The sequence below is a fragment of the Protobothrops mucrosquamatus genome, unplaced genomic scaffold (genome assembly GCF_001527695.2).
Source record: "Protobothrops mucrosquamatus isolate PMUCROS unplaced genomic scaffold, P.Mucros_1.0 scaffold4802, whole genome shotgun sequence".
Lineage (NCBI taxonomy): Eukaryota > Metazoa > Chordata > Lepidosauria > Squamata > Viperidae > Protobothrops > Protobothrops mucrosquamatus.
Window position 1 is genome coordinate 3,573 of NW_015390692.1, and position 22,440 is coordinate 26,012.

General features: G+C 37.3%; 1 protein-coding gene across 2 annotated transcripts; it reads right to left on the minus strand.

Moving 5' to 3' along the window:
* Nucleotides 1-2,068: 2,068 nt before the first annotated feature.
* On the minus strand, nucleotides 2,069-22,237 carry NFIL3 (nuclear factor, interleukin 3 regulated). Of its 2 annotated transcripts, XM_015828696.1 has the most exons (3): nucleotides 21,994-22,237; nucleotides 20,291-20,405; nucleotides 2,069-3,952 (listed from the first exon to the last, which is right to left on the minus strand). In XM_015828696.1, exon 3 carries the CDS (start codon nucleotides 3,758-3,760, stop codon nucleotides 2,372-2,374), a length of 1,389 nt encoding a protein of 462 aa, XP_015684182.1. In that variant the 5' UTR covers nucleotides 3,761-3,952; nucleotides 20,291-20,405; nucleotides 21,994-22,237; the 3' UTR covers nucleotides 2,069-2,371. The 2 variants fall into 2 exon arrangements, with proteins under 2 accessions (XP_015684182.1, XP_015684181.1); XM_015828695.1 differs by lacking the exon at nucleotides 20,291-20,405.
* Between the last annotated feature and the right edge of the window lie 203 nt (nucleotides 22,238-22,440).

The following is a 22,440-nucleotide window of genomic DNA, read 5'->3' on the forward strand; positions in this document are numbered from 1 at the left end:
ATAAGAATATTTTATGTCTAATTTCTTTGTATAGGAAAATTTCCAAACTTTTTGAAAGGCTCCTGCGAATCTGAGGTCTTGGGCATAAAATGAAGGCCATGATGGGCATGGGCAGTTACAGAATACCAGTTCATCAGATTTACAAGATTATTTTTTGCCATCCTTCTGACATGCCAAGATGTTTTCTACCATTTCATCTTAACTCTCTATTTTTTTCTGGGGAGATCAAAAAAATACTTGTACCAGTATGATATAGAGGACTATTGGAAAAACAATTTATATTGGGACTGAGACTTTTCTTTGCAATATTCTTTCCTCTATTATTTAAATGAAATAATATAGACTATATTTTATGGGGCAGAGAACCTTATAGATATGAAGTGTGATGTTATCATGATGTTATCATATACATCATCATTTGTGAGTGCCACAAGATCTAATCTATTTTTTGTTATTCTAAAGTTTTTGAATGTCTGTTTTGCAACAGATTGCACTTATAACATATCCTCTGGGAAAAGATTGGGATTAAAAGACATCAAAACAAATTGGCAGTATCCAAATCAATACATTGTTATGCTAATTTGCTAAGACAGTTTTTGACTTTTTCCTGTGTATCACAAGCCTGTGAAGAAAAAAGGAAAATACAAGTTTTCCCATATCTGTATATCACTTTAGTCTTTATGTTTTCTAATATTAATTAAATATAAATTGATATGGGGGAAGGTCCAATCCACGGGCTCTGCTTTGTGGAGCGTAGCAGGCTTCCAAATTCTATCCACTCTTATTTATTTATTTATTATTCCAATTTGTATCCCGCCCTTCTCCCGAAGGACTCAGGGCGGCTCACAACATTATTAAAACAAAGAAACATCTACATTAAGCTTGTAGGTGAGGTCATCTGACAGTTTAGGTTGAGATATCATGAGTAGCTTTTTATCTACAGACCAGACTACCTGCATAATGTGATAGAAATCTTGTCTTGGTGTCTGGAAATTGTGGGGGTTTTGACCGTAGAACAACTATCATCAGCTAAAACCTAGCAAGAACTAATGGGTTTGGGTTTTAGGACCTATTGTTCTAGGGGCCTTCCATGTGTAGTTATTGATGGGGTTACAAATTGGGGGTTCTCCTGGCTTCCCAGTTCCTGCTAGATCAGGTAGAAGCTTTCTAGGAGGACCTTTAGTTACATGTTGTGCATCAATTGCTCCATTCCCAGACCATTATGACTTGCTCGTGGACACTCATGCCTTACGTCACCTCTCATTTGGCCTACTGCAATATGCTCTATGTGGGGCTGCCATTGAAGAGTATTTGGAATATTCAGCTAGTGCAAAATGAAGCAGCACAGACAATTATGGGTTCTTGTCTTTTAGAGCCTGTGATGCCTCTGCTCTGTATTGTTTGTCAGTATGCTTTCAGGTTATGGCAGGAGTGTCTCTCCCTGGTTGTATCTACCTGTCCAGTTGGATCAGGAAGAAGCTGCATGCTCCAGGTACCATCTACTAGTGTCATCTGGCAAGACCCAAGCTTTCTTGTCATGGCATCCTCCCTTTGGAACATCATTCTAGACATCAGACTTGCCCTGATCCTGCTTACCTTTTGTAATGCCTTGAAAGCACGATTTTATTACTGAGACTGGGGGTCCCAGATGTAACTGTATTTGTATCATGTGCTAATTGTTGTTGATGGTTGGTTTTTCTCAGTTTATCTTGCTTTTAAGCATTATGAGATGGGCATCCATAATAAATAAATAAATATTAGTCTAAAATGCAAGGGGCGTAAGTCAGTAAAAATGTATTGTCTTTCGCAAGTGTTTTTGTTTTCTGATTCGTTCATTAGATATTATCATAATATCTAATTATCAATTGTCTCCCAGCATCTGGTTTTTATTTTTGTTCTTGACATGCAAATTGGCATGAAAAACAAGGATAAGAAGTGATGGGGACGAGAATGACACCCATCCCTATAATGAATATATTGTAAGAAAATGGAGATACAGTCTGTCTCGTAACTGTGGTGAACTTAAAACAAAATCCTGACTGAAAGTGATTTGACAATTTACAGTTTGTGCTTGTCACCAATTTTTTATTGGAACTGGCAACTTTCACACTTTATAGTAACAGAATGACAGAAAAATAATGTTCACTATATATACAGCATGTACATAGGCATCTTCACCATACACAAGGCTAGTGATTTTGACAATCTCATCTCCACAGTCATCTGTGCACAAAAACACATCATCCATCAGACATTATGTGAACCTTACAGTGAAATGACATTCCAAGTCCAGTGAAAATTCAGCGTAATACAAAACATACCAATCTACTGCAAATGACATCCTTTAAAATAATAATTACTCAGTAGTCATTTAGCTAGAGTCTGAAGCAGAGATGTGTTGTGTAGTTATAAGTCTCTTAAGTGAAGCAACCTCTGCAGACAAATTTGCTACGCCCTGTTTCAAGTACAAGTTTTCTGTCTCAGAGACTTTGTAGGAATTGTCTTTAACATCAAGCCCTGCAGTTTTGCCACCACTCTGAGATTTTTCAGTCAGTTCTTTTTGATGGTGCCAGTGTTCTGGTTTCAGAGACCAGTCTTGGATATTAGTCACTTGAATTGAGAAAGGAGTGTGAGTATTATGTACTAAATTTTGTGCATTATGCTTTTCAAGGTCAAAATGTCTTTTAGATGACATATCAATAGGTGACAGTCGTTTCTGTGTGGCATCGTATTCATTGTCCAATGTTTCCACTTTGACTTGCATGGCCTTTGCCTTAATTCTCAGTTTATGAGGAAGTGCAGAAGAGCTTACCTCTGGAACCTTAACTACGGCATTAGTATTTTTAAGTTCAACGGGAGAATGGATTGGACCTTTAGGAACCTGCTGCTCATCTTCTCCATCTGATGACTTTCCCACAACACCCTCATCAGTTTCTGAAGTCCTTGGAGAATTGCTGGAGGACCTGTTTGCTTGCAACAGTGGAGGGGAATGTGAATAGCCATTAAAATGGCTTCCCATGAAGCCTGGATATATTGAAGTTGTAAAGGACCCTCTTTCGTCTCGTGAATCTCTTGCATAGTTTTCTAATTCCATAGGTTCCTGCTTTATGATTTGGAATTTATCATCAGTATTTCTGCAATGGTTTTGTATGGGGCTTGCTTGAGTATGCTCTACTGAGGACACTTCAGATACATCAGATAAAGAGCTTTGTGGTGAGTGCTTAATGACAGATATACAACTACTGCTTACAATAGTTGGCTCATGTTCATCGATGAAAGTATTAACGCTTGATTTGGAATTCTGATATTCTTGAAAATAAAGAACTGTTGAATTGTTGACCTTCTGAATCTCTTGGGCATATGCAGAAGAGCTTATTAAACCAAATTTTAACTTCAGTGAAAGTAACTCAGCTTTTAAAGTGGCATTTTCTTCTCCCAGTGCAATTAGCTTGTTCTCTAAAACAAGATCATTCAGTCGCCGCTTTTCCCTGGACCTTTTGGCAGCTTCGTTATTTTTCCGCCGTTTTTCCCAGTACATCGCATCTTTCTTTTCATCTGGAATGAATTCCCGCTTTCTCCTGCATGCTGAAGACTTGTTTTTTATAATGGATCCTTCTGCAAGTAACATTTCATCACCAGTAGCTAAGTCATCTGATACATCAGTCAGTGTAGAATTAAGAACCATAATTTTGTCCATGTTGCCACTTGTATCAGCAGATGCCTCTTCTGTTTTAATGGACTGCATTTTTCTTAGCTGCATCAGAAGCAAATTTCAGTAAATATGTAAATTAATAATATGATAAAGTAACCTTTCAGGTCTTGTTGAACCAGAACAATTTAATATATACAGTAATTTTAATTCCATAAGTATTATTCTGTTTATTCCATAGTCTCAGGCATCTTGGTGAAATGTTCCTCTGAGCTGATCCATCTGAGAAACTGCTTTAAAAACCTGTGGCATACAAAAGAATAATAATTGTTTAGTTACTAATTTCATTCCTTTTTTAAAAAAAAAAGTATTTTCAACACTTTTAATAATTGTATTTATTTTATGTAATTATCATTTGTTTATCATTTACAAAAACTGACTCTGTGGTTAATTATAATGCATATGTAAACAAACCAGTAAAAACCACAATACCCTCAGACTAACATAACATAGGTAAAAAAAAAATTCTGCCCAGTCTCTAAAAACCTAAATGCCTGCTTAAAAAGAACTTTTTTTCTCAGGGCAGCTTTTTTATTAGCTTTTTTTTGTGCTTAATGCACAAAAGGGCAGCTCTTTGACTACACAGTTGTGTCTGTGACCTTGACTTTTTTAACACCCAATCACCTACCTTCACTGATCCATCCCCCTGATATTAAAGCAACTACAGAAAAGATCTTCCTTCTGACCAGCTCTCTTTTGCTTCTTACAGTGAAAAAATCTTGAGGAAGTGCTCTCTTGATATTTTTACATGATGAATAGAATGGTTTTAGTAAAGCGATCCCTAACATAACCTGGCACTGTGCTGACCCAAGCTTTATATTCATTTATTCATTAGGCAAATGTATAGGGCTGCCCAACTCACACATGGTGACTCCGGGTAACTTACAATATTAAAAACCCACAATCTAAAAGGCCTAACCCCCGCCCCCCTCCCATCCCCATTTACAGATATTGCCTTATACATTACATTATCTATCAAGTACAGTATATTCCTGTCTTTTTACAGAGTGCCAATCAGCTATTAGTAAGTGCATGTTTAAAAACCAACTAACTGAAACACATTATAAAAAGCTAATTAATAAACACAAACAGTATCTATACAGCAAACCAGCTTAATCATCATTCCTATAACTAAATGAAATCAACTTGTCTAAATATATATAGTAGATAGAACGATAAATATATTTATTGTTTTGAACAATTTTTAAAAATCCAATAAACCATTAATACCGAAGAGACACACTGCTTGCATTCCTCAGAAGGAATTAAAACCGAACATATATGGACACATATATATTAAGCAGATTGGGCAACATTTTCTGTCCAAGGGCAGCAAATTATTCCATTTTGGAGGGTTGCAGGAATATTTCTGTTGGACGTCATTAAAAAGAGCAAGACGTAAGTTTTAAAAACCTGCAGGTCTGGGAAGCTGTGTTCTACTGTTTCCAAAATGCCATACATCAAAAACGTTTCTAACAGCCACCCCACCCCACCCCCATGGTTCATGATCTTTTTGCCAAGAAACAGCATTTACTTCTGATTTCTGGCAAAAACACCCCAAAGCAAATAATGGGTTCACTTAATGATTGACTCAGTATACTTCTGAGTTATCTGTCAAACTAGTAAAAATTTTGGGTATAGATAGTCCTCGCTTAATCCTAATTAGGACCAGAATTGCCATCATTAAGCAAAGAGCTCATTAGGTGAAATATGCAAATACATCACTGAGCAACAACAGTTCCAGTAGTCTGGTTGCAGTCACTAGGTGAGAACCATGCCACCACTAGGCGAGGACCTTATATGTTTCTCCTACCCTATCACTCTTACCTTTGCTTCAATTCCGCCCACGCTTCTATTTCCCTCCATTTCTGTCCTTTGGGGGTCCTGAACTCTGCTGCCTGTACATATTCTCATCTTTGCGGGGGGGGGGGCACTTAGTAGCTCTTCTCTGAATTTTTTCCAAACTCTCAACTTCTTTTTTGTAGTATGGTGACCAAAATTAATTGCAGTATTCCACGTGTGGTCTAACTAGGGTATTATGAAGTGGTATTAATACTTCGTGTGATCTTGATTTTATGCCTCTGTTTATACAACCCAGGATTGTATTAGCTTTTTTGGCGGCGGCTTCATACTGCTGGCTCATAGTCAAGTGATCGTCCACTAGGACTCCAAGGTCCCTCTCACAGTTACTGTTTTTGAGCCAGGTCTCGCCTAATCTGTACTTATATCTTTGATATTTCCTGCCTAAATGTAAAACTTGGATAGGGCCCATTGTTCAAGTTTGTCAAGATCTTTTTGGATCCTAAGCTTGTCTTTTGGACTATTGGCTATTCCTGCCAGTTTAGTGTCATCTGCAAATTTTATGAGTTCCCCTTCTATTCCCTCATCTAAGTCATTAATGAAGATATTGAAGAGTATTGGGCCTAAGACGGAGCCTTGTGGTATCCCACTGTTTACTTCTCTCCAAGTGTATGTAGTACCATTGAGGCCTACTTGTTGAGTACAGTTTGTCAGCCAGCTACAAATCCATCTGGTGGTGATGTTGTCTATTCCACCTTTTTTTTAGCTTACCAAGCAGTAGATTGTGGTCTACTTTGTCAAATGCCTTACTGAAATCTAAATATACTATGTCCACAGTGTTTTGCTGGTCTACCGATTTGGTCACTTTATCAAAGAATGAAATAAGATTGATTTGGCATGATCTGTTTTTAACAAACCTGTGCTGGCTACCATTATAACTTTGTTTGCTTCTAGTTGTTCGCAGATCTGTTTTTTGATTATCTTTTCCAGGATCTTCCCAGATATTGATGTTAGACTGATTGGTCTAATACAGGCATGTCAAACTTGCAACGTCATGTGACATCACGCGATGTATCGGGACTTTTTCTCCACTGCTGGCAATAGGATGGATGCGGTTTCAGTGTGACGCATTCAGCCTGTGGGCCAGCAGTTTGACATGCCTGGTCTAATATATAACATTCCACAGAATTGAGACCGTGGCAGAATAGGCATTCTTCCTCATTGGTTATTCTTGATATGGAATAACCAAGAGGGGCTCCACTGAAGAGTTCTTTGAATTATCCTGACCTCACGTTTTTAAGGCAGTATAAGTTAACACCAATATCTTAAACTTAGTTCAATGGAAAATCAGCAGCAAGTATAGCTATTTTAACAGAGATGATATACAGCTATGGTGAGGCATTATACACAAATGCCTAGCTGCCTGTGCTTCCAAGGGCAGCCCTACATATTTTTAGCATTTGGTATGGCAAGTTATTCATCCCTTCCAATGCAAAAAATAGTTCAATGTCAGGTATGGAAGTATGCAATAGTTAGTAATTTAAAATGAACACAATCTCATAAGCAGCATTATGCTAATAAAGAAACATGTATTCCACTTCTTTCAAAAACTGAGGTTCCCTTTTGTTACAGTAAATAAATAAAATTGAACTGAATGAAGGAAATGGTAAACAAAGTACCATTTCCTCTGACAATATGAAAAGCATTCTTGTGGTTAAAATAAGATAAATCTTCTGGTAACAAATTCAATATTTACACTAACCACAAAGTTAAAGTGGGTTTTTTTTCTCACATTGTGTATTTTCAAAGAGTTACTATTTTAAAAACCTACTAAAACTCTGCAAGATTCCATTAGCTTTATAGGCGTCCATATTGTATAGTTTGTTATGGCACAATATCAAAGTCAAACCTTGGATCTCTTTCAATTTCTTTGTGTATATATCAGCTAGAACTTCATCTGATGATAATAGCAAATCAAGTCAATTTTACTACTTTTATTTGTAATGTTACTGAAAAATATGATACATGTGTGTGTGTGTGTGTTATATATATAAATTAGTGAACTATAATTCCACCAATTATTTTATTTCAAATTCTACCATTTCCTCTATGGTTAATTTCACAGTCTTTGTTTGTTTATGCAATTTATCCACTACCTCAATTCTCATTGACCCTGCAAGTTTACAGATATTAAGACAGAAATAAGAATAAACTTTACATTTAAAAATTTAGATAATGAGTTTAAAAGTAACAACTACATTCAATCTATGGTCAATCCCCAAATGCCTTCCAGAACAACCATTTACTACCCAATTATAAATGCTACCTTGCATGTCTTGAAAGATATTTTTAAAGACAAAGAGCTACTAAAATTGTCATTTTATAAGTATAAGTCATTTTAACAATGTAATAATCAGCAATAACTAGTTTAATATTGAAAAGGTTCATAATGCTTCATCCCCACTTTTTACGTATTCCATAGTTATAAATGATATGGCTTCTGTTTTCTTCAAAAACACAATTTCTGAAAGACTCCTATTCAGCCTGATTGAGCTTTCAAGGTAAATTATCTTTTGTTAAGAGGCAATGAAGGGGAATGTTATGCAATTTACTATTTTTATCCTATTACACCTGGAGTTTGCATCACAATCATGAAACTTAGGTATTCATTTGCAGAAGGATAAAAGGAAGCCTATGAAACAATAGAGCTGCTAGTATTCAACTAAGCCTATGCAGTCAGGTTGGGAAAATACTAAAAGCTGTATTTACCTGGTTTGGCCAGTAACTACAAAAACCGTCACTGCTGAAATGAACAGTGGCATCATATTTTTATTCAATTATTTACCTCTGTGATAAAATCTCTGAGGGAGATGGGTGGTTCAAAAGTATGAAATATAAACAAATATAAATTTGCAATGATATAACTGCAGTTGATCATCAAACTGCCTAGCTTTGTGTTACCTTCTAGTTAAAGATTTATAGACTAGAATAGGTATTATTCTAAAACAATAATCAGAGTGTTAAAGACCAACATTGTCAGAAAAATACCTGGAATGTTTCTATTAACTTTGTAACCTTTAGTCATACTTGCAAGGCTACAGAATGCTCAGTCATGGGGCAAACTAAATATATACAGTAGTTAGTTCTAAACATAACAATTTCAGCTAAAGGGCTTGTCTAATTCTTGGTATTTTTAATAGCAAGCAAGTTCTACTCCTTGAAGGGCAATGTTATATGCATATATTTAATTATATTACTTTTACCCTTGAGCTAATGATTATTCAGCTCTTACAACATATTTTCATTGTTCTCAACTTTCTAAAAACAATATAAGTTTCAAGAATTCTTTCCAGGCATAACATTAGTTATATTTAGAACCAGAGCTATAAATAAATCACAATCTCATTTAAAATTAAATTAAATTAGTAGACACTGAATACAACAAATACCTAAAACAATCATGTTATCAACTGTTTTGGTTATTGGCTCTGAATTAAAATTAAAATTTGACTTTGATTTAAAAAAAACTAGAGTTGCAATCCTATTTGGGAATAAACAACTTTAAATGTAATGGGTCTGATTTCTATGTAGGTTTCTGCTGTTAGTCTCAGTTGATTAACTGTAAAATGAAATTATGGCCATATCTGCATTTAACATTTTGCCAGCTTGACTTAAAACAGCTTAAGAAAACCCTGTCTCAGCTATGATACTTTGCCAACAACTTGCAAGTTATTCAGTTATTCAGTCCAGATAGTGGGTTATCACATATTCCCACTGGACAATTCCCATGGTGCTCTAATCTTTCTCCTCCAAGAAGGAAATTGCCATTTGCTTTCCTTCCTATGGGCATATTTATATAGCTGTGTTAAATTAAAGAGAGGTATAAAGAGAGGTAAAGCATAAAAATACTTGCCTCTACAAGCAAGTATATAAATTAGCAAAAACAACAACCAAAAACATTTTCTGCCCTCTTATTTTTAATGTCTTTCAGACCTACTCTTACCATCAGTTATTTGATAGCAAAACAATATATCTTGCTTTATAAATAAGATTGCTGATTGGAAACACAACATAATCATTGCTTGTAATTAAATGAAATGTTAATCTTATTATCGTTCAATGTTGATAAGGCATCCTTGGGAGTTGAGTCAGAACGCAAAAGAGCAGGTAATAATATAATCACAATATTATGATCCTAGCCTTGCCTCTGTTGTATGTGTGTACACTGACACATGTACAAAAGGGATAAGACTTAGTTTGTAACACTGTACCTGCCAGAGTGCAGTTTTACCTCACTTTTTACCATTGACCACTGCCTCAATTATCTGCTGTTGAAAATATACCTCTCTCTCATTTCAAATAAATGTGAAATAAAATCCCAACTATATATCCCTACAAAAGATGAAAAGATAAATGGGAAGTGGACAATTTCCCCTTCCAATATACCTATATACCCCATCTCCTGTATGTTCTGTATGAACTACTGTTGGGTCTTCCAAAGCAAAGAAGGAAGAATAGAATATTTTATTCTGGGGACAGAAATTTGTTTACTCAACTTGTGTTGTAATCCTAAGTGTTCATAGACCACAGATTCAAATCCTATAGATATTTTAAGTATAACTTCTAAATTGTAGGCAATTATAGCACATGTATGTGAGATTATTCTTCATTTCTAACTGGGAGACTGGACTAGAAAAATAGTACAATATAATCTCAAATACAGGTAGTCCTCGACTTACGACCACAATGGAGCCCAAAATTTCTCCTGTTAAGTGAGACGTTTGTTAAGTGAGTTTTTCCCCATTTTACAACCTTTCTTGCCACAGTTGTTAAGTGGATCACTGCAGTTCATGTTGATAACCATTGACTTTGCTTGTCAGGTCAGAAAAGGTGATCACATGACCAAAAAGGTGATCACATGATCTCAAATGAGATGGGTAAGTGGACCCAACAACAGTCATAAGTATGAACCAGTTGTCAAACATCTGAATTTTGATCACATAACTATAGGATGCTGCAAAAGTCGTAACTGTAAAAAACAGTCATAAGTCACTTTTTTCAGTGCCGTTGTAACTTTGAGCAGTCACTAAATGAACTGTTGTAAGTCAAGGACGACCTGTATAGTCCCAGATGCATCATGACACAGCCAGGAGCAGCTTCCAAACTAGCTGTGAAATGTTGGAGAAAGCTGCAGCTACTTTAACAATTCATCTGAAGCCCCCCTTTTTAAGAACTTGCATAGCCTGAGTCTCAAATATCTGAAGAAATACTTCTTCATATATCCATCTGCTCAAACAGCATAGAGCTACTTCATTGTGTTATCCTGTGGTTGCATATCTTCCCCATGAAAATGAAATTGCCTTCAGTTAAAATTCAATTTCCTTGCTGGTTGATTTCAGAATTGATTTTATTATTTCTTTACATGTATTGCACCTGTGAGGTTTTTTGTTTGTTCAGTCCGGTATATTGCTTTTGTTGTTAAATCTTGTATAGGGCACTAATGCCCTAGTCACCTCTAGACTGGACTACTGCCATGCAGTCTACATGGGGTTGCCATTGAAGATTATTCAGAAACTCCATCTGGTTCAGAATGGAGCAGTGCAGGCAGTTATGTGTGCTCCTAAAACAGTGCTTAATAGTGCATTGATTGCTAGTTTGCTTCTGGTTCAAATCAAGGTGCTGATTTTAACCCTTAAAGCCCTTCATGATACGGGATAAGGCTATTTAAGAACTGCCTCTCCCCAATTACAGTACATCAGCTCACCCCATTATTCCTTACAGAGAAGGCATGCTGTAGGTGTAATCACCTAGGGATCTACATTTGGTGGGTTCCAGAAGAGCCTTCTCTGGTGGTGACCGCCTTAAGGAACATCCTTCCCTCCAAAATTAGTTTGGCCCAATTCTTTGATATTCCGAAAGGCCCTCAAGATCTGGTTATTTGGTCAGTTCTGGGACTCCCAAGGTGACTTGTCTAGATGGCTCCACTGTTCAGGGGGCATTTTTTATTCTCTCTTAACTATGGTTTGTATTTATTATTTGCTTTTACATTTCTATTCACTCTTTTTATTTTTTTTGTTTTTATCTATTGTTGTATGCCACCTTTCAATGAGATGGGTGGCTATATAAATGTTATAATAAATACCTAAATAGATATTGCCTTGGTATCATAAAATGAAGAGTCGTGTTTTTGTGAGATGGACGACCATATAAATATAAATAAATAAATAAGGCTGCAATGGAAAAATGGTACAGATTTACATTAACAAGCAAGCAAGGAGAAAACTATTTCCAGTCTTTAAAAAAAGATTACATGCAATTTTGCAGTACAGTATTTCTGTTTTACTCAAATACAAAGCTATAATCTATTCTACTACTCAGCTATTAAGAGTTCTCCTCCTCAAAGGTAACTAACACAAATTATAATGCTGCAACTCAATAACCAGGTTTTCTGGGAGTATGCACCACCTAATTCACTTAAACCTCTGTTTTAGTAATGGGATTGGACTGAAGGGTGTCATTTCACTGGTCCACCCTACTACATCAGCAGCCTTTACCTTGTCCCTTCAACTCATTGGCATTAACTCCCTCCCAATCTGCTCTGAAATGTTGAATAAGCCTCCATCATGGATTTAAACTACTGTATAACAGAAGTACAATGAAAAAACTTGTGTGAATGGTAGCATGCTTGATTAATAGTGTGCATAGTCAATGTTACACTGACAGCTAACATTAGTAAGTTCACCTTTGATCTTTTCCCCTTCAATTGAAGAGTCTTCAGCTTATACTGTAATTCTGTACATAGAAACAGATTCCATTCAGCTTTAAAAGTTTTTTTTTCCCTGAGTAGTAATGTATAAGATTGTGCTAACTATCTATGTGTGCATTAATTTAGAAAACTCGGTCATAATTAATCTAAAGCGAATGTACAATAATTAGATGTTAGATCTTTAAAAACAAAAGAAAAAGAAAAGGAACACAAATACATCACAATGTAAAATTTAGTATTGGCTTAAAAGGCAATTTTATATAATTTATGGAATTAGGGTTAGAATTAAAAATATATTATTTACTTTACACATGCACAGATATCAGTGTTTTTTCTGGTATTATTTTCCAATATTTATAATTATTTAACTATACATAGAATTTTATAAAATATCCTTCACAAAATTTTATAAAATGTTCAATAATAAACACTTCTCTTCTGTTTACCTCCCCTGTCCCAAAAATAGGCAAAAGGATAATAGAGTTCTGAATCTCATCTACAAATACATTTTCTTACTAATTACACTAACAATGAGTATTTATTTAAATACATTTCTGTCAAGACTATGATTAAAATACTATATCAGACACTTATCTCATAATTTCAGTTATATAAAAGTAACAACTGGTAAATGAAGTACTGATAAATGATATAAACAAGTAACAATTGATGATCTCTCTTAATTAAATATTAAAAATGCTCTTGAGTTGAAATTGATCTTTGGTGACTGCAGCTATGAAGTTTTATTGGCCTTGTTACAGAAATGGTTTGCCTCTGATTTTTCCAGGATGCTTTTCCAAATTCTCAGTCTAACAAGTGGCCCTGGAATTTTCAAGTAGTCTCGGTCCAATTATTATTATTATTATTATTATTTATTATTTATTGAATTTATATACCGCCCTATCAGGTCCAACTTGCTTGCCTTCTAATATTTGGCATAAACCAAACAATTACATTGCTTTCAGTGTTGCTATATTCAAAGCTGAAGTCTTCCTTAGTGAACACATAAACATGCTTTATGACAAGCCTGTAATAAGACTGAGGTGTCTATTTTTGGTTCAATTTAAATACGTAAGGATATTCTTTTTTGAGAACTTCCTTTGACAAAAAGCTCTATTATTGCTATTTTTTAATTTTACTAACCACACTTATATAGCCACCTGTGTCAGTAAAAGCAACTTATTACGTTAGCTCACAAAAAATTGTGTATCTTTTTAACAATTTAAAATAATGCAATCCCCTATTTTGGTTATTGGTAATACAAATACACATCAGCGTTTTTAAAATCATCTACTGATCTGATCTATAAAATGGAATAAGGCAAGTGGCAAATCTGGCTGATTCAACGTTACTTTTAGCCAAAGTCTAATTTGGAACTATTTGGGGTGAATTATACCTACAAAATGCATCTTCCAGTTCCAAGACATCAGTTCTATGAATTTTTGTGAGAACACCAATGTCTCTAAGCAAAAATCTTAATTTTATCAATATTAATGAAGTTAATTTGTGATAACAATACAATGGAAAAATCATATTTAACAATATTTCTATACTGAATAATAAAAGTAAAATGCACAATAGTTACTAATGAAAGCCATTAGAACAAAACTTCAGAAAGCCTATCCTGCATTGTATACAGACTGCTATTTATGGGGAGCAATTAATTTAGACAGGACTTGTAGCTTTAAAAAAGCAAAGAATTATTTACAGTAAATGAAAAACTTGTATGGCTGATTTTTCTAATGGTACCTGCTTTTAAATAGATCTGAAACTGATTGAACTTGTATGAAAAGAATTCATGTCCGAGTCAATACACTTTCCTGTTTTAAAAGTTATTTTAGCATAGATGAGACATACATCCTAACAGAAATCACACAAAGGTTTACACATTATTAGTCCCAGCAGTGTGAGTCACACTTTGACATACTTGTTTTTCTTTGTCATGGTAGAGATTAAAGTCCTTCCAGAGATGGAAAGTAAGTCCAATTACAGATCACAGTGAGAAAAAAATGATAAAGTAACATCATCTACACGTTTATTACTTAAAATTTCCAGAAATAATTCTCTCATGCAGTATGAGGCTATAGAGACTAAAAAATTCTACATTAAGCAAGAATGTATTCCAATTTTAATTACAATGAACTTCTAGCATGAAAATTCCTTTAAAGACTACTGTAAAACTGTGTAAAAGGGTCAGTTCAAAGGTCTGTTATATAACAGCAATATTAACCATAAATATATAGTCGATTTGGTCAATCACCAATACCACAACAGTTTAGAAAAATAGAGATTTCTGACTATATATTAATCCCAATAAAATGGAGCAATAAAAATATATAAAGAATCTTTTATCTATTCCAAATTTGAATAAATATAATTTCATGAGCAAACATAGCATGTCAAATGTTTCTGCCAAACAACTGATAGAAGAGAATATCTGTAACTCCGGGTTGAACTGCAGGGTCCTTGGCGCTCTCTAAGCTTTAGTTGTTTTCTTGTAGATGTTTCACTACCAAACTAGGTAATATTATGAGTGCTAGTTGTCTGTGCAGTTTATTGGGAGATGTGTATCTGACACTGGTAAGTAGGGCATGCTATCATAGGCATTTGTGCAGAAAGAATAGTTGTTCTTTGGTGGAAATATATCTACACACAGATTTCTCCCATTTTTCTGGCATTGATGATGTTACCTAGTTTGGTAATGAAATGTCTGCAAGAAAACAACCAAGCTCAGAGAGTACCAAGGACTCTTCAAGGTTTAAACAGATTGAAAATAATTTTGAGTTTTGCTATAAACACACAGGGCTAGTCTGTCATAAAATGCTGCATATCCTAGCAAGATCATCTACAAGAATCTATTGTGCTTATGAGTCACATCTGTTGCTTAATAATATGTAATAATCCTAAAACAAAGCAGTTTTATGTTCAGATTATTGCATCATTCTGATGTTATAATAACCAGAGATCAAGAAAGTAATGCAACAAGTACCATCCGGGAAAAGGATATTATTACATAAGCGAAGTTTGAACAATCTTAAGAAAAATTAGCCCAGTTTGAAACAAACTAAAGTTATATGGTTTGTTTCAAGATATGAGCAACGGAAAGTGATTGATATCTTATAGAGATTGTACATTAACTGCTAGCACTGTTTTTCTTCGCAGCCAAACATAAACAGCAAGAAGCAAGAGTAGCCTCACATTACACACAGGGAGATAGTAAACTTAAAACTATTGCTTCAAAAAAAATTATAATAAAAAACTGAATCTGTAAAAACAAATGAAGATTGTAAAAACCAATTCCTTGAAGAATGGTTAAATATTTATTAATTAAAATTGAAAAGATAGAATAACTATTGAGAAAGCTGTTGACAGATTAGTCAACTTATGGAACTCACTATCACTTTGAACAATAATTTGTTTCTCCCTGGTAATCGAAGACTGCTATTGTTCCTATCTCGTAATAGATGTAAAGCTGCCCTTAAACCTGGAACTGAAGTTTTTTTTCCCAGTTATACCTTATTGCCTGGTAATTTTCTTACACACGTGCTATATGCAAGAACATGATAAAAAAAATATCAGGGCGGAATATATAATAGAATGTTTCAGGCTTGCAAATAATTTATTTACACCTGATATCATAACTACCAATTCCTCTTGAGCAAAATAAATATTTACAATCATATTTCACCAATAGACAATCAGATGCTGTGACCAAATGTAAGTATTCAGGAATATACTGAGATTTTTGAGCTGGGTAATAGAATGTTATGAACTAAGAATGAAACAACAGTAATTTTATGTTCATTTTTTAAAAGATAGAGAACTTCAGAGTAGCAGCAGAGCCCCTGAAACAGAGAAGTGGGTTCATATATATTCTGATTAGTTCTTTAATAAAATTGCTAGGAATGGGAAATTAGTTTTGAGTAAACAATAGCTCTGTTCTATAAAGGAAAAGAAGTTAAAGCTCTGTATGCTTTTCAGCTCAGAAAAAAAGAGGTTCAAGAATGATTCAACCATAATGTGTTCCCAATATTCCTCCAAATGTATTATGGTATAATTCCCATCATTACAGCCAGTTTGATTGGGAGTTATAATACTTGCAGTATAATGCATTAGAAAGGCTGGTTGGGGAAGAGTGATTGGAACAAATATGTTACCATGAAGTTCTATGTCAGATTTCTAGCTAATATGAAAGGCATATATATGGTTATAAAAGTGTACATAACAGGACTATAACTTGTTCATGAATTATGTTTCTCAAATTCATTATTATAGAAGGAAACACAAATTTAATATAGAACTAAATAGTCTGAGTAAATCCCACTGACTGAAATATAGTTAAGCATATTCAACAAATCTTCAGAAACACAATGATGCTCATGCATAATTGTATAAGTATTTTAAATTATGATTTAACTTGAAAGAAATTCTTTTACTAAGTTGGTGATACTAATGTAATGCAGCTATTTTTATAACATGCACTGCTAGGTTTTTATTTTTAATGATATATCTCGTTTGTGTTTTGTTTTTGATTAGAGAGTTATATTTATTTTAATGCCTAAAATCTGACATCATGAAATATAGTATTGAACTATTTTAATTACATAAATTTTCAATGGGGCTAATTGTTTTAATTTCTCTATAAAATATATGGGCACATTTTTCACACTCAACTTCAATGTCATTATTCTCAGTTTAGACTTTCAAATCCAAAGTCCTTTAGTTCAATTTGCTATTTAATCTTATGTTATATTGCTACACTATCACACACTTTATATAAATCGTCCTAAACAAACCATGTCAATCAGCAAGCCAGGCAATTGATTTTGCTGACTCAATGCAGTACAATAGCAGTTATTTTTTCCTCTCCATATGTGGGACTACAATTGCCATCTGCTAACCATTTAAGGCAGTAGTGAGGTTTACTTCATGTAGATGTATGTAGGACTGTGCAGTGTTATGACTAAGAAGTATATTTAACTACATAATCTATAAGCATGACCCATAATGCTAGATAAGTCAATGATTAAGATTTGTCTATACATATTTGTCAAGTGATAGTATAGTGAGGATGACCAATTCCATCTGATATTCCTTTATGTTGATTCTAAATTACGTAATAAAATTTAGCAACTTTGGTGGGAGATTGTTTTCTTGATCAGCTAGTCCATCATAAGAAAACAGGGCAGTATAAGATATTTTCAAAGAGGAAACTATAATTTTGTACGTATTATCTCAGTGGAAACAAAAAAATAAATGAAAAATAAGAGATTATGATGAGGTGTTCCTATTACTGTAAAATGTTCAAAAAGCACTGATTAAGATGTATACTGCCATTTATATATCAAAGTCTAGGCAGGTGGGAAAGAGCTGCTCATGTGCTCCCTCTCCACCCAAAATATTTATGGCACATTTGGGCCCTAAGCTCCCCTTGTCTAAGGTCCTGGTATTTTTTTTTATCTATATTGCTTTTGTAAGAGTCCATGAAGCATTACAAAATTATAAGCCAAGGCTTTCTTGCACCAATAGAAGCAAACCTATATGATATATGTTTGCTAACTGTGGAAGTTCCATATTTTTGTACATATTTGAAATACAACTATGTGTGAGTTTATTCTACAATCTTTTTGTTTATTTGATTTATATGGCTACCAATCTCACTTTTATGTGACTTTAGGCAGCTTACAATAAAACAAAATGCATAAAATATACAATATAAAAAAATCAAAAATAGAACACCTAGTAGCTCGGCATAATTTAACCCAATGGTCTCCAACCTTTTGGACACCAGAGACCTGCTCTGTGGAGAGACTGGAAGGGACATGGTTTTGTGTGCTGCCTGCATCTTGTGAATGGGGTTTTACTTGTTTGCACAGCCTGGTTTCTGACATAGACATCATCCACACAACCAAGAGATGGGCTCTAACCCATGACCTGGTCCACAAAGTCAAGTTTTTAGGCCTTATAAACAGGCCCAGAACAAGTCTTGGGGAATGATATTCCAAAGGGCATGTGCATGGAACATTGTAAGCCAACATTCCCTAGTCAACAATGCCCATAAAGCATGTCCTAAGCCAGATTGAGTAAGGCAGGTAGGAGCAACTGGGGAGAGAACAGTTCTTTGAACAATATACAAACATTAACCACGATGCTGAGAAATTTACATTTTTACCATTCCAAAACATCAAAAAAGTTTGTCCTAAAAGCTTAATTAACATTTTGTTTAGATTGGGACTCGCACATGTACAATCAAGTGTACATGTGAAGATAACCTCTCAGTTTAGGTGAACAGTGGATCAGGTAAAGGCAAATATCTGCATATCTGAAATATGTAATATCTACCAACACTACCGGGTTTTGACAAAACTGGGAAATTCAATGTTAAAAAATTGCCAGAAGTTCATATAATAAGATCCAAGAAGTTCATCAGCAGAATGGAAGCCAATCCAAATTTCCTGGACTTTGGCATCAAAATCCAGCAAGCAGGACTTGTGACCCCACACAAAATTTTGGCAAGTGGGAGAAACTGACTTGTAAAATAGGACTGCAGTTTGATTTACTTCTGAACAAAAATAAACTAGCTGGCAAATCTTATTTTCCTTGTAGATAATATTAGAAGGAAGGCAACAATTAACTCATGATTAACAAAAGAAAAGAAAAATCCTAGCATGTATGTACATCCTGCACCTGGAAAAGCCAGAACAGATAACTAAAATTGGTGGTGATTTAATTCTATTCTGGAAACGTCAGTTGTATTATCCTTTTAGTTATCTGTTCTGGCTTTTCCAGGTGCAGGATGTACAAACATGCTAGGATTTTTCTTTTCTTTTGTTAATCATGAGTTATCCCAGGCTTTTTAAACCGTGCTTCGCTGCATTCAAACATGCCAAGACCTAGCCCAGCCCACCCTTCATCCAAATGATTGCCACAGACTTCTCCAACGTGGAGATTTCCAGAGGTATTGGACTTCCAAGGAGACGCAGACTCCAGGGCAAGTCGGCTGAGGGCCTGGGCGACCTTCCGGCAAGGCAAAAGGCACAAAAGGGGGCAGGGTCCCTCAGGCCGGCTGGGGAGGGAAAAAGCGCGCGCTCTCGGCTGGCTTAACCCAGTTCCATTTCCAAGGCAAGAAGGAGCCGGGAGAGGGAGGGCAGGGAGGAGCTCCCTGCCCACCCTTCTCTCCCGCCTTTCGTTCCCCGCGTTGAGCAGCGCGAGTACACACACTACGTGACTGGAGACGCATCCCTCCCTCCGGCCAGCTTGTTCTGCTCTCGCTCCGTCAGTACAAAACAACTGTTATCCAAGCTTTATTTACTCCTGCCCGAGCCAGCAGGCCTTGCGCTCTCCTCGTCTCTCCCCCCCCCCGCCTCTGCCTCGCTGGAGCGCTGCCTGCCGCCTTTCTCCCCCACCCGCCCCCTCCGCAGAACAAAGGAATGCGAGGCGCCGAGGCAGCGCCCTCCAGCCAGCCCCTTCCAGCGCGCGCGCTTCTCGCCCAGTCATAACAACCAACGCCTTAAGGGCTGCTGCGAGTCCTCCGGCTCGCCCACCAGTCGCCGCGGCCGCCGTCGCCGTCGCCGCCCTCCGCCCCGGGGGCGCGAGAGCCACGCTCACCCGGGCGCCCATTCCGGCACCCAGGAAGAGAGGCCCCAGTCCGGCGCCGCCTCGCTCCTCCTTTCCTCACTAGCCCGCATGGCAAAGGCCAGAGCGGGCTAGTGAACGGCCCCCAGAGCAGCCTCGCTTTTAAAACCCGGGAGAAAGCTGGGAATGTCGGCAACGCCCCCTCCTCCTCAACTCTCTCGCGCGCTAAGAAGAGCCAGCAGGAAACATTTAAAAAAAAAAGATGTTCAAATTTGATTCCACGCCCTCCCTCGGAACCGTTTAAGGGTTTCTTAAGGAACGGGCCGTTTTTTAAATGTAATTGCTGCAAAAAAAAAAAAAAAAAACAACAGTCGGGAGCCTTCCCCCTTGGCCAAGGAAAAAAAAAAACTAGAGGGAGATTTTCTGCGAGAGCATCTTACGTTGCGGTTGCACGGCGGGCTTCTGACCAAGTGACATAGATGATCGCAGCAGGCTGAAGCTAACGGCTGCCCCCTCGTCTCCCATGTCAGCACGGTCTCGTTTCTTCAATACAAGCTGCAGGGGGGGGCAATGAGATACGAGACATTCACTTTTCCCGAAACGCGTAATGATCTCCTAATAGGTCTGTTTTTGCCGGGGTGGTGGTGGTGGCGGCGGCGGGGGAGGGGTGGAAGATCATGCACGAAAGCTGACACCTACCAAAACCACTTGATGTCTGTGCGAGATGCCTTCCTAAAAATACCAGTCTTATCAGAACGTCTCCGAAGGCGTGGAGTTCAAAACGCGAGCAAACGTCCTTGAACGCCTATTTGCACAGCTCCGGAGAAAAAACCAGAAATAGCCCAGGAAGCTACAATTGCTTCAGTGTGATGGAGCTAAATATAGTCGTGCGCAATTCTCATTTTTTAAGGGACGTGGCACATATTCAACAAGCCGAGTTGTCGCTCCATTTAACCACCGATCTACTTTTCCAAAGGGGCGAGGCGGGACTTGGGGGGGTGGGGTGGGATGGGATGGGGTGGGGTAAGGAATTTGGACATCTCTTAGTCTAACGCCTTCTTTAAAAAAAACACACAAAAAAAACTCGGGAGTGAATTGTTGTAGTTTCTTCACGGGAAGATTTATAAAAATCACGTAATTAACTTCCCAGCCTCACTGCCAGCAAATTTGGTGGTTACATAATGCAACGTTTCCAGGAACGATCAAAGAAACGCATTGCCTGAAAACCGGTTGCCAATAGAGAGCAAACGGCAGCAGCCAATACACACACACACAAGCTTTAAAAAAAAAGAACCGCTTGGAAGAGAGGCGATTTGTTACGTGTGTATTCCTTTTGTAGTTGTTTTAAAAGTGAATTCTGGAACGTAAGGCTTTTTCTTTTAAAGGGTTCTCGAGGACCACAGTGGACACCTACTTGAAAGTTTCTGTATCATTTCTTACACACGTTTTCTGTAAAATATCCTGAAGAGATGAAATGTGTAACGAGAGACAGAATTCCACAGCGCTAAGCGAAAATTCTCCGAGCACTGCACGTTCTCGTCCCCTCGCTTGCCAATAGTTCACCATGGACGGATTATGCAATGTATGAAATAACAAGTCGCACCAACCTCCCCCCTTTGGCTGTTAAGACATTCATACAGCTAAAACGTGAGCCTAGAAAAGAAGTCCAAAAAAACAGAGGCAGCTTTTTCAGTTTTTCATATCAGCGCCTCCCCATCCCCGATATCGCCGAATAGCAGCTCATTCGCGTTCAATTCTTTCACTAACCCTCTTCAAACAAGAAGCCTTCTCCAGTTCTGCCGGGATTGCTCAGTATCAACCGGCCTCAAGCTTGCCTAACGTCTTCGCTCCTCCAAACCACCAATTTATCTCACACAAGAGCTACGTTACGCAACAACAAGACCGCCACAGAGAAAGAAAAAAGAGAAAAAGCCCCACGGGCCAGAAAGCCACGCTCCAGGGTCGGAGACCCGTGAACCCAGGGGCGCCTGCAAGCATCTTAAGGTGGCGAAGTCCCGCGCTGGCATGCCAAAGGCTGTAAAANTAGATAGATAGATAGATAGATAGATAGATAGATAGATAGATAGATAGATAGATAGATAGATAGATAGATAGATAGATAGATAGATAGATAGATAGATACCTGCACATCTATATTTTAGCGGTCTCCTTTAACGCGGTGGGACAGGCTGTCCGTCACCCCAGAAGCTCCTTCTGGCATCTGACCGCGTTCTTCAGAAGTTGCCACTTTGGGGGGCGAGCGGGCTGACTCGGTGCCCAGGCGTGAGGAGCTGGAAAGGCTCAGGGGAGATCTTCTGGAAGACCCCTGATCAATGGGAGCGCCGCTGCCTCTGCTGGAAGCAGTCAGAAGCAGTTCGCGGGTGAGGAGGAGGAGGGGGAGGAGGAGGAGGAGGGAGCGAGTACGTCAGGGAGCGGTAACTGGGTCTTCTTGCCGACTCTGCGAACGCCGCCGCCGCCGCCGCTTGCTAGAGAGAGATCTGTGTTAGTAGGTCAATACTGTACGCTCTTCACAACGTACAATTCTCCTGCCAGCCTTTGCAAAATGACGGGCGGTTGCGCGGTGCCAATC

What these genes read in the sequence shown, in the direction of transcription:
- NFIL3 (XM_015828695.1), bottom strand. Translation starts at nt 3,760, where the DNA reads ATGCAGCTAAGAAAAATGCAGTCCATTAAAACAGAAGAGGCATCTGCT.